Here is a 15,456-nt window from a genome sequence, read left to right on the forward strand (position 1 = left end):
CTTATTCTCTCTTAGCTTTACAATCTGTATCCAGGGATGAAGGCCACTGGCCTGAAACTTGCATCATGTTTTCCTCAGCCAGGACTGGGCCTCACCTCATAGAAACCCCGCACCAGAGCCTCAGTCTGTTGCACCACACCACGTTCTACCCGCCATTTCACCATCCTCTCGATGTACTCTTTCTTGTTCTTCTCTGTGACCTGGGTGTTGGCTCCTCCAGATTTTAACTCCCTTTCTGTGACCTTGTGGAAAAACAGAAAGATTTTTCTGTTTTATAAACAAGAAACATATTTTGATCTGTGTGATTCTTTCTTTGCTTCTTATGGTAATACTGCATTTATTGTTTATGATTTATATGTAAATTGACGGACTGGGTATTTTATAAGTTTTGCTAGCTAAATAGCCCACTTTTCCACTCACCATAATGTGAATGTATCATAATTTATTTAGTCAATTTTCTATCCCTGGGCATTTTGATTTCAGATATTTTGCAAATATCCTCTATGCTACAATGAAGATCCCAAATCATTAGTTTATTTCAATTTGGTGTGAATATATCTGTAGGGCAAATTTCTAGATGTGGATGCTGAGTTACAATATGGACAGATATCACAATGGTGCATTCTATATAGTGAACCAAACTACACACCTGTTCCTTTTTCTCTATACCATCTCCAAAATAGAATACTTTTCTGACAGTCACAGAAGGGAAAATGGTATCTCATGATAGCTTTAATTAATTAATTTTTTAATAGTTCAGAGGATATTTTGTTTGGGGGAACAATAAGGAGCAAACTCTGAGACCATGAATGATGCCCTGAATGAATATCACTACATGATGTTTTTATGGACTTCATCCTGACCTTCAAGTTGAAGAGATCACAGGTGCAGAGGATTACAACTCCCAGCATGCCATGACTCTGACTTTGTGATTGGGAGGGTTGCAGGGAAGTAGGTGGGAGAGTTAAGCAGTCATGTTTGGTATACAGCTGAACACACAGGAGTTTGGTCTCTCTTGTTTTTCTTCCTTTTGACTTGCCCTAGTTTCTCAGTTCAGATGGCTTTATGGGTAGGATGTGTTGACCAAATTACCTCTCTCCCTGCCTGTTTTCTGTTCTTCCTTTTTTTATTCCTTTTGTAAGTAAACATTTATTTATTTTTTTCTCCTGAGTGCCTGCTTTTGTGTCTTGCCCTATGTTCTTAAAAATGTGAGTGAGAACTCACACGCATTTTCCCCTGGGGGGAAATCTTTTAAAAGATGACACTCCTGGGCCTCCCCGGTGGCAGCAGTTGAGCTCTGGGTTGTGAAGCTGCCCGCAGCCTCTGCAGCACTGGTTCAATCCCCGGCCGCTGGGGAGGGTCCCACATGGTGCGCAAACCTCTCCTGCTGCCCGCTGCGCCCCTCAGCAGTGTGCTTCGTCTGTCTGCCTGTTCTGCTCCCTGCTCTGGCTCTGGTGATTTCTCTCACCCTCCCGTGCTTCTGACTGTACCCAGTGCTTGTGAAATAAATAAATAAATCTTAAAAAAAAAAAAAAAGATGGCACCCCTGGGGTTGCCCTGACACTATTTTATTTTTTATAGCAAGTAGGTCATGAATTCATAGGGAATGGATTTCAATAGCTCAGTCTGTTTTCCACTGGCTCTCACAAAATGTGCTTCTCTGAGTATAGCAGGCTGATGTTTCAGTTAAACACAAGTACCTTTCTCTTTGGCTTCCCTCTTTTTCTAATCATTTTCGTTCACATTTCAGGAAATTTTCTTAACTCATAGAATGCTTTATATGCTCAGTACGTACATTAATTCCTTTGACAAGATTCTTGCCCTTAACCTGTTTGTTTACAGAGATGCCAGCTGCATGTTGATACTATTGTATACTCTTCCAGGAATGCCATGCATTATTTGTGAATCATTCTCTTGAAGCGATGTCTAAAATACCAACTTTATTTTTTGGTAGATTTACATGTCTGTGGCCCAAGAAACAATTCTAAGTTTTCTAGAAGGCCTAGAGGACAGATAGTGGGTGCCTTTCCACTTTCTGTTTGTGTTGGTCATTTTTGCAAATATTTGGAAGATTGTTGTTCCAGCAAAAAGGAAGCTAATCTACTGTTTTGCTTTTTTTTTTTTTTAATTGTGAAAGAGGTTGAGTAGTTTTCAGGAAACTATTTCTATTCTTTGATAATTTTCTATTGTGTTAGTGAATGTTTCTTATTGATTGGTGGAAGCCTTTTCTATATTGAAGGAAATAGCTTTTCCCTGTGTTATACATTATTATGTGTTATTATGCCATTTTTACTTTGTTTATGGCATATTTTTTGCAGTGCAGAATTTAAAAAGAACTTTTGCTTGGTTATATTAATGTATTTTATTGATATACTGCAGCAGTATTCCTTACTGCAAGATTAAAAATAAAAAAACCCCTCTATTTCTATTGATGGGTGGACATTATTTTAGTTAGACTAGAGATGTAACTTTAATTTTTTTAAAAAAAATTTTCTCAATAAAATTAGCTAAATAATTGTTTTTATTTTACAAATTTATCCTCTACTATAGGACAAACATAAAGGATACACTGGTGGCAGGCATGCAGAAGGAATGGTATAGTTTAAACATCCATTTAGTATGTGACAGGATAGCTAAGTGAGATTCTAAAACTCATCTAAATGTGGTCTCCAGGGCCTCCCCGGTGGCGCAGCGGTTGAGTACTGGGTTGTGAAGCTGCCCGTAGCCTCTGCAGCGCCGGTTCGATCCCCGGCTGCCGGGGGATGGCGGCAGACATGGCGCGCAGACCTCTCCTGCTGCCCACTGCTCCCCTCAGCAGTGTACTTCGTCGGTCTGCCTGTTCTGTTCTCTGCTCTGGCTCTGGTGAATTCTCTCACCCTCCCACGTTTCTGACTGTACCCAGTGTTTGTATAAATAAATAAATAAATCTTTAAAAATAAATAAATAAATGTGGTCTCCATAGCTGTAAGGAGAAAATAATTCTCAAATATATATTTTTCTTCAGAGATGTGTTTATATAAAGATACTTAACACAACCTGGAAGTCGTGGTATAAAGATACTTCCACTCTTACCCCTAGACTCAGCACACTCTCACTATTCATGCAAGGTACTTATAAAGCACCCCAATTTATTTCTCACAAGAGCCCTATTACAAATTGTCATATGCCAAGGACTTTTGGACCTCTGTAAATTAGGCTATGGTATGTGCTGATGAAACTGTAACCCAGGAGATTCAATGTTATATAAGTGCTAGTGGAAAACTTTATCTTATTCAATAACATGAGATATATGCATTTTGGAAGAGTAAATATAAAGATTTTAGTGATAATAATTATTTTTATTGTTGTACACGTAATAGAAATACCTTTATATGTATTGTGTAACTTATGACATTTCCTGATCCATACTGCATCTACTCTAGAAAGTAGATCCATGTTATAGAAAGAAAAATGAGGAAGAAGACATGGGAAGCTTTATTAAAGGAAGTTTACCTTAAGAATTATATTTTGGAATTATATTTTGAATGAATCAAATTCCTCGCTTTCTAGTTTAAAAACAAAATGGCATTGCCATATGGTCTAAGAATTTCAACTTTCTCCATATATATATCCCAAAGAATTGAGAGCAAGAACTCATATACATATAACGACATTACTCACAGTAACCTAAAGGTGTCCACCAATAGATGAATGGGTTAAAAAAAAAAGTGGTATATACATATTATGAGAGAGTACTCAGGCCTAAAAGGAAGGAAATACTGTCACATATTGTAATTTGGATGAACCTTGATGACATTATGTCAATTCAAACAAGACAGTCACCAAAACAAGTCAGAAAGAAAAAGATTAATATCTAATGATTTCACTTATATGATTTCACCTATCGAATGATTTTCGCTTATATTAATATCGAATGATTTCACTTTTTCACTTACTATCGAATGAGAAATGAAACAAAAGATAAGAAAAAGACAACTTTCAAGCTTACCATAGATCTGAACTAAACAACAAGGGATAGGGAAAAAGGGGGTCAAAATGGGAGGGAAGAGCACAAGGGAATATGGTAATGGGTCAATGATGATATGATGATGGGAGGACTACACCTGAGGGAAGAAAGCAATTACTGTACCAAAATGAACAACGATGTAAGACAATTAAAAAGACAGTCATAAAAAAACAAAGTATGATTCTACTCATATGAATATTCACATAGATAACTACTCTAGATAATATGGATCTAAAATAGTCAAATCAATAAAGATATTCTACTTTCAATAAAGAAGAATGGTGGAGGTCAGGGGCTGGGGGAGGTAGAAATGGGGAGTTGTAGAGTATAAATTTGTAAGATGAAAAAGTTCTGCAAAGAATATGCAATGGGGGCCTCCCCAGTAGCGCAGCGGTTGAGCGCTGGGCTGCGAACCTGCCTGCAGCCTCTGCAGTGCCGGCTCAATCCCTGGCCAACGGGCGAGGGTCCCACATGGCACGCAGACCTCTCCTGCTACCGGCTGCTCCCCTCAGCAGTGTACTTCGTCAATCTGCCTGCTCTGCTCTCCCCTCTGGCTCTGGTGGATTCTCTCACCCTCCCGCCTTTCTGACTGTACCCAGTGTTTGTATAAATAAATAAATAAATCTTAAAAAAAAAATATACAATGGAACAAGGACAGCTTGTTCAATAAATGGTGCTGGGAAAACTGCAAAAGAATGAAAACTAAAACACTACCTCATACCATACACAAAAATCAACTCAAAATGGATAAAAGAAATGAACATAAGACCTGAAACAATAAAATATATAGAAGAAAATATAGGTAAAACACTGCATGACATACAAAGCAAAAAAGCAAAGAAAGTGAAGGAAAAAATAAACATCTGGGATTACATAAAACTAAAAAGCTTCTGTACAGCAAAAGAGACAGTAACCAAAACAAAGAGACACCTTATGGATTGGGGAAAATTTTTGCACTCCATGCAATTAACAAGAGACTGATCACTAAGATATACAAAAACCTTACATGACTCAACAAAAAGAGTAAACAATCCAGTCAAGAAATGGGAATAAGAACTTAAAATATACTTCTCCAAAGAGGAAATGCAAATGGTCAATGGGTATATGAAAATGTGTTCAACTTCTCTTATAATCAGAGAAATGCAAATGAAAAGCACAATGAGATACTACCTTACACAGTAAGAGTGGCACATATTAAAAAATCTCGCAACAACAAATGTTGGTGAGGATGTGGTGAAAAATGAATTCATGGGAATGCAAACTGGTCCAACCACTGTGGAAAGCTGTGTGGAGGTTCCTCAGACTACTAAAAATGGAGCTACCATATGACCCAGCAATTCCACTCCTAGGGATCTACCCAAAGTACACAAAACATTAATTCAAAAGGACACTTGCACCCTTATGTTTATTGCAACATTATTTATAATAGGTAAGACATGGAAACAACCCAAATACCCAAAAATAGATCCCTGGATCAAGAAGATGTGGTATATACACACAATGGAATGCTATTCAGCAATCAGAAAAGATAAACTGATGCCATTCACAGCAATGTGGATGGAGCTAGAAGGGATTATGCTCAGTGAAATAAGTCAGAAGGAAAAAGAAAAATATCAGATGGTTTCAGTTATAGGAGGAATATAGGGGAACCAAATGAGGGATCAAGGAAAAAAAATAGTGACAAGAAAAAAAAACCCCAACAAAACCAAACAACAATAAAGAGACAACCATAAATCAGAGACATTCTGCAGGGGAGAGGGAGGAAAAGAGATCAAGGCGAAGCTGTGAAGAACACAGGGACTATGGTGATGGTGCACAGGTGAATTTTACATAATTAAAAAAAAGATCTCTTTCAAGCCCCACATTCCACAAACCTGTCCAAAAACCTCTTCATTAACAGTGAAAGTGAGGTCTAGGATATCTGTGATGTTGTTGTCTTTCATCCATTGCAAGCTCTGGTGGAATTCTTCATCCAAGTATTCTAGGTCACTCAAATCACAGGGCCTGGCACATTCAAAGTGAGAAAGACAAACAAAATTATTGAATAAGTGGTTGCCCTGATCTCATGCCAAAGTATGGTTAAACCATTCTAGGCTAAAACAAAATGGATATTCTAATAATTTGATAATTTTGAGTAAACTTATGAATATTTTTAATTCATTCATTTCTTGAAAAGGAATATTAAAATATTTACAGTAAAAACATGAAATAATTATTGGAGAGATTTATAATTTAAAAACAACTGAGTGGGCAGGGGGAGGGGGCTCCCTAGTGGCCTAGGGATTAATTATCAGCATTATCACTACAATGATCCGAGTTTGATTCCCTAGCCAGGGAGCTGACCCACATATGCCTCAGCAGACCTCTCCTGTCTCGTCAGCTGCCCCTCTTAGCTGTGTATTTCAGTCAATCCACCTGTTCTGCTTTTAACTCTGTCTCTGGTGAGTCCTCTCACCCCTTGTACCTCTGGCTTACATCCCAGTTCTTCCATGCAAAAATAAATAAATAAAATCTTTAAAAAAAAACAACTAAGTTAAAGATAGATCAGTTCCCTAATACAATTATTGTAATGTTATAATTACTTATATAAACTGATTTATAACCATTATTTGATGTTACAATAGTCCTCTCCTATGCCTACATAAAATCTCCAATGCTTTTTCATTATGCTGGAAAATTTATGTTCTCTCTGAGCAGTTAGAAAAACAAAACCTAACAGGAAAGATTAGGGCAAAACAGGCAAAAAAAAAAAAAAAAAAAAAGGCTAGAAGCACCAGGGAGGCCAGTGCCTGTTGTCCTGCAGGCAGGGCTAGGAGAATCATTCCAGCAATATACTTACAGTCTCAGGAGTGCCTTATAGAAGGGTCTTGTGAAGAAAGCATCAAGAAGGTATTGATGGATCAGGGCCAAGCCTAGGATACGACCACTAAATCTGAACCTGGAACATAGACAAGGTAGAGAAATTTGTTACTGAAACTTATTTGTGATTAGCTTGCAGTAAAGGAACTGCCCTTTTCTTCCAAATACCAGAATAGAATTATCGTTTTTCCAGAATCTCCTAATAGAACCAGGAATATGAGATTCCAAGAGAAGAAACGTGCTAGTGAAAATGAATTCCGGAATCTTAGATGAATAGCCCATATTGAGCTTGAGGTGGAACTGAACACACAAACACAGAAAACTTTCTGAATCATCTATCTTTTCCCATTTAAGCATTCTAAAGATACTACCTGGATATTATGCCTGGAGGTGAGGTTCTGAGTATGAATTATATCTGGCAGTTGTGCCTACAGTCAATGGGAAGAATTACACAGCATTCTTGTTGTGTTAAGAAATAAGCTGAACCTACACTGCTCTTTAGTCTTCCCAGACACATACACAGAAAGAACAAGGAAGAATTGGTCACAGAGACATGGCCATTTCCAGATATAAGGTCCCTTAGGAAAAATAGCATCTAGTGGGTGTTGTCTGTTTTTGGCACTTACTTCTATAGCTGGGCTCTCCCTGGTTTCTTTCTACCAAAAAAAGATTTTCACACAAGCATGGGTTTAGTTGTGACTCTTCTTATATCCTCCCAGTTGGAATTTTTCCCTAATCCATCTCCACTGTCTTTCATAAGACACTTTTTAAACTCAAAAGTGTTCCTTCTCTATAACTTCTGTAACAATTGTTAAAATGAATAGATTATTCAGTCTTGTAAAATAAGCGTAATTATAAACAACAAAACTGCAAATTGGCATGTTTGAAGTAGCAGAGTTGCTGTGGTCCTTAGCGTTTATTGGAACTACTTTTGAAATTCACTCAGTGTTCTTTAGTCCCTACTCTAGCAAAGTCACTTTGGGAATTTGCCTTTGGGCTTAGGAGAAGTTACCCCATTCATTCACATCTGACCCAGCGGCTCTGTTGGTCACATTGGTTTGTTATGCCATTCTTCTGCTTATCCTGGACTGTATAACTTCAGAGGACCCAGCTTTCCTGCTGGGATTTTGTTTTCTGTTGGCTTTCCTTTGCAAGCACATCAGTCATGTCCATCTCTAATAAGGAGTACCAATCAATTTCTTTTTACAAGAGGGTCTCAGGCACCAGATTCATCACACATACAAGTGCCTAGAATGAGTAGATGACTGAGAACAAAAGCGATAAGCCATATGCCTGACTGCATATACCAGACATTGATAAATCCACGTGCCAGTAATACCACACTGGATCTTAATGGAAACCCCCCGCTAGCATTAGAAGGTAGACTGCAACGTTTCCTCTATTCCAGCCACCTGAAGGATAAACACCCTGGTGTGTCAGGAATGGGGACTCCTTTTTAAGCAATCCTCAAGAGGGAGAGGAGATAGGTTGCCTTTGGCTTTGTCTTGCATGTCATGTGAAAATTTCCAAGGAGATTCAGATATGACTTAAGATACTTAAGAGATGTATTCTTGACTTTTTAAAAATACATGAACCATTTTTTAATATTTTATTTTATATAATTCTTACATCATTTTTCATTTTTGCACAATGTATGCATTTTCATTCTCACTGGTATAAGATGGTATCTCATGGTAGTTTTGATTTGCATTTCCCTGATGACAAGAGATGTTGAACATTTTTTCATATGCCTGTTGGCCATTTGTATTTCCTCTTTGGAGAAATTTCTTTTTAGCTCTTCTGTCCACTTTTTGACTGGATTATTTTCTTTGTTGTTGTTGAGTCTCATCAGCTTGTTGTAGATTTTTGTGATCAGTCCTTTATCATTAATGTTGTGTGCAAAAATGTTATCCCAGTCGGTGGGGTTTCTCTTTGTTTTTGTTATTGTCTCTTTTGCTGTGCAGAAGCTCTTCAATTTGATGTAGTCCCAGCTGTTTATCTTTGCCTTCACTATCACTGCTTTGGGTCCTTCCTTCCTTCCTTTCTTCCTTCCTTCCTTCCTTCCTTCCTTCCTTCCTTCCTTCCTTCCTTCCTTCCTTCCTTCCTTCCTTCCTTCCTTCCTTCCTTCTTTCCTTCCTTCCTTCCCTCCCACCCACCCTCCCTCCTTCTTTCCTTCCTTCCTTCATATGCCAAGGCCTAGCATGATATTTCCTCTATCAGGTTCACCAATAAGATATCCAAAGCTTTCCCCACCTACTAACATTCCCACCTGGAAAGGGGATCAGATAATATGTTGGAGAGTTGTAAAGAAGCTGGACACTTGGGTCTTGATACTTGGTCTTGGGTCTTGATACCTTTGGAAGGGGATGAGATTAAGACAGATGAAAGAACACATCCTGCACACAGACTGCAGACTTTGAGGGTCTTTTCCAAGTGTCATTGCGTCTTCTGGGACATAAATTCCTGTCAGAATTGGCACTGTGCTGGAAAATCTGAGGGACTCAAAACATTTTATTGTGTCAATGAACGAAGCTAGAAGGATGATAAAACTGCATCCCTGCTTGAATTCCCCTAGGATATCATTGCAGTGTTCTGCCTTCCAAATCATGACTCTGCGACTGCATCAATCTGTGCACTGCCCACTTCATGCAGTCTGACAGCCAGGTAGTTTGTGTCAACTGAGTTCTAGAAGAGTCTGTAGCAATCATGTTTTCTATCCCTGTTACTTCCTGGAAATGGACCAGAACTTGCAGGAGGTAAAGTCCTTTCAGAAGTTTGTTCATCCTTGGCACTACTGATATTTGTTGTCCTGTGCATTGTAAGATGTTTATTTTTTTTTAAAGATTTATATATTTATACAAGAACTGGGGGACCAGGCCAGATGTGCGGGAGGGTAAGAGAATTCACCAGAGACAGAGTGGGGAACAGAACAAGCAGACTGATGAAATACACTGCTGAGGGGAGCAGTGGGCGTGACAGGAGAGCTCTGCTGTGCCACGTGGGTGTCTCCACAGCTGGCCGGGATCGAACCCGCACTGCAGAGACTGCAGACAGCTTCACAGCACTGTGCTCAACTGCCTGTGCCACCAGGGAGGTCCAAGCATCATTAGATGTTTAATATTACCCAGGTATTAATGCCGGTAGCATTCTCCTCCCCACCAAGTTGTGACAATCAAAGCTGTCTCCAGACATTGCCAAATGTTTCCAGTGGGCGGTGGAGGTAAAGACTTAAGAACCACTGGAAAAATGGAATAGAGAGACTGGAATCAACCTCTCTCCTAAAAACAGCTATAAAAAAAGGACTGATATGAGCTCCTGGCAAAACCCAGACTCTTTAAACTGGCTGTACAGTACCCAGACAACTGGTGTACAGGGAGTTCAAGAGCCAGAAAAAGATCCCATTCTCTGCACAGGGAAGGGCATCCCACCTGGCCGCCAGCTGACTCCTCCCAGCAGACCAGGTCTCAGTCCAGGCCTCCTAGCATCCTACCCTGCATCTGAGACCCTCACACATCCACAGGTGAGCATCATTGACCCCAGTGTCAGCATCCAGCACCTCAGGAGAGGACAGCGCCCTGAACCACAAAATTGTTTTTTAAATAAATTTTATTTTTATATTCCCCATACAATTGCAACCCCCTTATTTTGACTCCAATCCCTCCCCTCCCCATCCCCCACCACCCATAGAGTGTCTCTGGTTCATAGTTGTTTGTTGACTTTGATTTTCACTTTCTTATAGTCATTCATTATCCTGGTCCCTTATTTAAGTTTTCTAGATTCCTGCTATGAGTGAGACCATCTGGTATTTTTCTTTTTCTTTCTGGCTTATTTCGCTGAGCATGATCCCTTCCAGCTCCATCCATGTTGCTGCAAATTGCATGAGTTTATCTTTTATGATTGCTGAGTAGTAGTCCTTTGTGTATATGTACCACATCTTCTTGATCCAGTCATCTATTTTTGGGCATTTGGGTTGTTTCCAAAGCTTAGCTATTGTAAATAGTGCTGCTATTTACAATAGGGTGTAGGGTTTTTAAAATAATTTTTTTTTTATCCTGAGCTGCAACCTGGAGGGACAGAGCATTCAATGTAGAAGTGCATCACACTCAGCCTTCTGGCACCTCACAGCAGACTGGACAGCCAGCTGTCAGCTCCTCCATGAGAACTGAGCCTCAAGGGGCAATCTTTTTAAACTATTTTTTCTGAGACACAACTTTAAAGGTACGAGCAGTTCAACACTGACTTTGGTTACAGCACCACAATGAGCCTTTTGGCACTACCCAATGATCAGACCAAAACACCAGGCACAGCTCCTCCAGAGTTGACAGAGTACTGCATCACAAGCAGTTCTACTTTTTCCCCCTCTTTTTTTCTCTTCCATTTTATTTTTCTTTCTTTCTCCTCATCCCTCTATTCTTCCTTCTCATTTTTCTTTCGTTGTTTCTTTTCTTTCTTTTTTTCTGTCCTTTCCCATCCTTTTTCTTTCTTCTTCTTTTCTCTTTTTCCTGAACTGCAACTTAGTGGGACGTAGCAGTTCAACATGGAATTGCATCTCATTCAGCTTGCAGGCACCTCCCAGTGGACTGGGTCCCAACGAAGGCTTTGTGGTGCTAAGCCAGGCATCAGGAGCTTTTAGTTACCCCAGGTGAGTGCCCTGGATCCCAGACCAATTTCCAGCTCCTTGGGAGTGGACTGAACCTTAAACCTCAAACTTTAACGATCTAGCAGTTCACTGTCTGCCACCAAATACACCAGGAGGCACATACACTCAACTTGCCAGCACCACCTAGAAGATCAGGCTACAGACAGAGCCTAACAGTGCCTTCCTGTGCATTGGAAACCCTTGGTAACCACCAAGTGAGCACCCATAGTCCCAGAACCACCTCCCAGCAACATGGTAGTAGACAGAAACCAAGCCTGCAAATTTTCAGGACTTATCTGTTTATTGTGCCCCCTGGCAGTACTGGGAAGTATATTCTACTCGACATGCTGGTGCTGCCTAGCAGACTGGGGCCAAACTGGCCCTCGTAGTGCTGTGCATCAGGTACCCTCAATCAGGAACTTTCAGAAATCTTGGGCAAACCCTTGCCTTCCTGGTCAATGGAGAAGGATCCTGAGCCATTGCTTCAGGATCAGTGAGGTCTCAGCAACTCAACCTTTGGATTCAGTGGCCACTTTGTCTCTCAGCCACAAGAACAGGGCCTGGGAGAGTATTAGGGGAGGTTCTTGCACCACCCTAGATGCCACAAGACCCCAGCAATTGTACCCAACATCAAGTAAACACTCAGAACAGTGGGGGGGAAGGACTCACAAACAACAAAAAACCACCAACAGTAGAGCAAACCAAAAGCAAACAATGAGAAGAAAGAAAAACATGGTCATGGAAGTTTTCCAGGGAACAATACACCACAGAAAGAAAACCAAACTCCAGAACCCAACAATACCAACATAGAAGAATTCTCCTTCCTGTCAGATGAGGGATTAAAAGAAGCTATAATTAAGAGAGCCAAATAAATTGCACAACAAATCAGAAATGTATGAAAACATGCAGATAAGGAAAAGAATTCTATGAGAAATGTATTCAACAAACAGAACAAGATTGAAACTTCAAATAAGAAAATAAAGGCACGGATATTAAAAGATCAATGGAGGAGCTAAAAAGTTCTGGGAAAAGACATGAAAATAGGATAGAGGATATGGAAGACCAAATTAGTACTCTCAAAGATACAGATACAAAAAGAATCAAGAAGGAAAAGGAAAGACGGAGACAAAGGAAAAAGAATGAAGAACCACTTTAAGAATTATCTGACTCCTGGGCCTCCCTGGTGGTGCAAGGGGTTAAGTCATAGCACTGATGTACACTATATAAAGATCAAGGGGACAATACACCAGAAAGATCTAACATTCATAAATATATACTCACCAAGTGAGGGAGTACTAAAATAAATTAGACAATTACTATTGTTTCTAAAAACAGATATGGGAGAAAATACATATGTGGTGGAGACTTCAACACCCTACACTCACAAAAGGACAGATCAATGAGAAAGAAAACAAGGACACTCTAAATGTACATTTAGATCACATGAACCTAATAGACATGTGCAGGACACTGTACCCCCAAATAATCAAACACACAGTTTTTTGAAGTACACATAGAACATTCTCCAGGATCAACCACACACTGAGTCACAGGAAAAATATCAACAAATACATGAAGTTTGAAAAATCATATCAAGTATTTTCACTGACCATAAAAGAATCAAACTAGAAATCAATTATGAAAAGAAAGCATTACATGGAGACTGAACAACATGTTCCTAAAAGACCATTGGGTTAATAAGGAAATCAAAGAAGAAATTAAAAAATACCTTGAGATGAATTACAATGAGGACACAACTTTTAGAACATGTGGGACAACAGCAAAAGCTGTATTAAGAGGAAAGTATATAGCAGTACAAGCCCATATCAAGAAACAAGAAAGAACCCTAAAATACAATTGAATTTCCTATCTTGAGGAACTAAATAAAGGACAAAAAAAAAAAAAAAGCCCAGGAATTTAGAAGACCTAAATAAGGGATCAGGAAAAAGACTAATTATAATAAAGTAAAAATTAAAATAAATCAGAGATACACTATGGGGGTGGGGGAAGGGGAGGAGGGAATGGGGTCAAAATAAGAGGGGGGCATTGAATGGGAAGTATAACCAAGATGAAAATGCATACATTGTGCAAAAATGAAAAAATGATGTAAAAATATATAAAATAAAATTAAAAAATTAAGATATTAAAAAAAAAATTAAAAGCAAAAAAAAAAAAAAAAAGCCCAAAAGCCAGTAGGAGAAAGGAAATAATAAAAAATTAAAGCAGAATAAATGAAATAAAAATCAAAGACAATACAAAAGAGAAATGAAACCAAAAACTAGTTCTTTTAAAAAATAAATAAAATAGGGCCTTCCTGGTGGTGCAAGGGTTTAAGTCTCAGCACTACGCAGCTATCTGCAGCCCCTGCAGCACGAATTCGATTCCTGGCCAGGAAGCTGAACCAATGGCACAGCAGACCTCTCTGTCTCACCTGCTGCTCCCCTCAGCAGTGTATTTCAGTCAATCTGCCTGTTCTGTTCCCCACTGTGTCCCTGGTGAATCCTCTTACCTCCAAAACCCCCCTCACCTCTGGCCTAGGGCCTAGTTCTTGTATGCATAAATAAATAAATATTAAAATAAATAAAATATATAAGCCTCTAGCTAGAGAATAAAGGAGGAGAATGCAAATAAAAAGGATCACAAACGAAATAGGAAAAATTATAACAGATGTGATAGAAATCCAGAGGATAGAGATTACTATGAACATTTATATGCAAACAAGTTCAACAATATAGATGAGATGCACAAATTCTTAGAACTATACAATTACCCAAAGTTGAACAAAGAAGAAATAGAAAACTTAAACAAACCAATTACAAGCCAATGAAACTGAAAAATAAATCAAACTCTCCCAAAAAACAAAAGCCCAAGACCAGGAGGTTTACCCAGTGAGATCTACCAAACATTCAAAGATGAACTGATACCTATCCTATTAAAATTCTATTAAAAATCGGGGCCTCCCTGATGGCGCAGTGGTTGAGCGCTGGGTTGCGAAGCCTCCACAGTGCCTGTTCGATCCCTGGCCACCGGCAAGGGATCCCTGGCCACATGGCAAGCAGACCTCTTCTGCCGCCCGCTGCTCCCCTCAGCAGTGTACTTCGGTCCTTCTGCCTGCTCTGCTCCCCGCTCTGGCTCTGGTGAATTCTCTCACCCTCCCGCGCTTCTGACTGTACCCAGTGCATGTATAAATAAAAAACAAACAAACAAATAAATAAATAAATAAAACATGCCTCTATTTATATATATATATATATATATATAAATTCTATTAAAAATCTAGAAAGGAGTACTACCAAAATCATTTTATGAGGCCAAAATAATTCTAATACCAAAACCAAACAAAGACAACACAAAAAAAGAATAACAGAACAATCTCCCCAATGAACACAGAAGCAAAATCCTCAATAAAACCTTAGCAAACAGAATCCAACAATACCTCACAAGGATTACACACCATGACAAAATAGGATTTATCCCAGGGACACAAGGATGGCTCAACATCTGAAAATCAATTAATGTATCATGGCAATAAAAAGAAAAATAAAAACCATATGATCATATCAATAGAGGCTGAGAAAGAATTTGATTAAGTTCAACAACCATTTATACTGAAGATCCTTGAAAAATGGAATAAAAGGGTCATATATCAATATGATAAAAATCATATATGACAAAACAACAGGTAATATCATCCTTAATGGTGAAAAATTGAAAGCCTTCCCATTAAGATCTTTTTCCTTCTGACTTATTTCACTGAGCATAATCCCTTCTAGCTCCAACCATGTTTCTGTGAATGGCATCAGTTTATCTTTTTTGATTGCTGACTAGTATTCCATTGTGTATATATAACACATCTTATTGATCCAGGCATCTATTTGCAGGGGAGGTCTAGGGTTTAAAACTCCTTCACTTTCTTTTTGCCTGGGAAGGTCTTTTCCCCTCATATCTGAAG

General features: G+C 39.0%; 1 protein-coding gene across 1 annotated transcript in view; it reads right to left on the reverse strand.

Moving 5' to 3' along the window:
• Nucleotides 1-15,456, reverse strand: part of HECW1 (HECT, C2 and WW domain containing E3 ubiquitin protein ligase 1) — a 397,437-nt gene that overhangs the window by 7,988 nt on the left and 373,993 nt on the right. The window contains exons 23-25 of the mRNA XM_084230415.1: nucleotides 6,846-6,944; nucleotides 5,881-6,010; nucleotides 96-242 (exon numbers count right to left, since the gene is read on the reverse strand). Coding sequence (XP_084086541.1) covers nucleotides 96-242; nucleotides 5,881-6,010; nucleotides 6,846-6,944 — 376 coding nt within the window. The remainder of the gene's footprint in view (nucleotides 1-95; nucleotides 243-5,880; nucleotides 6,011-6,845; nucleotides 6,945-15,456) is intronic.

This window comes from Talpa europaea (genome assembly GCF_964194135.1).
Source record: "Talpa europaea genome assembly, chromosome: 3".
In the NCBI taxonomy this organism is placed as follows: domain Eukaryota; kingdom Metazoa; phylum Chordata; class Mammalia; order Eulipotyphla; family Talpidae; genus Talpa; species Talpa europaea.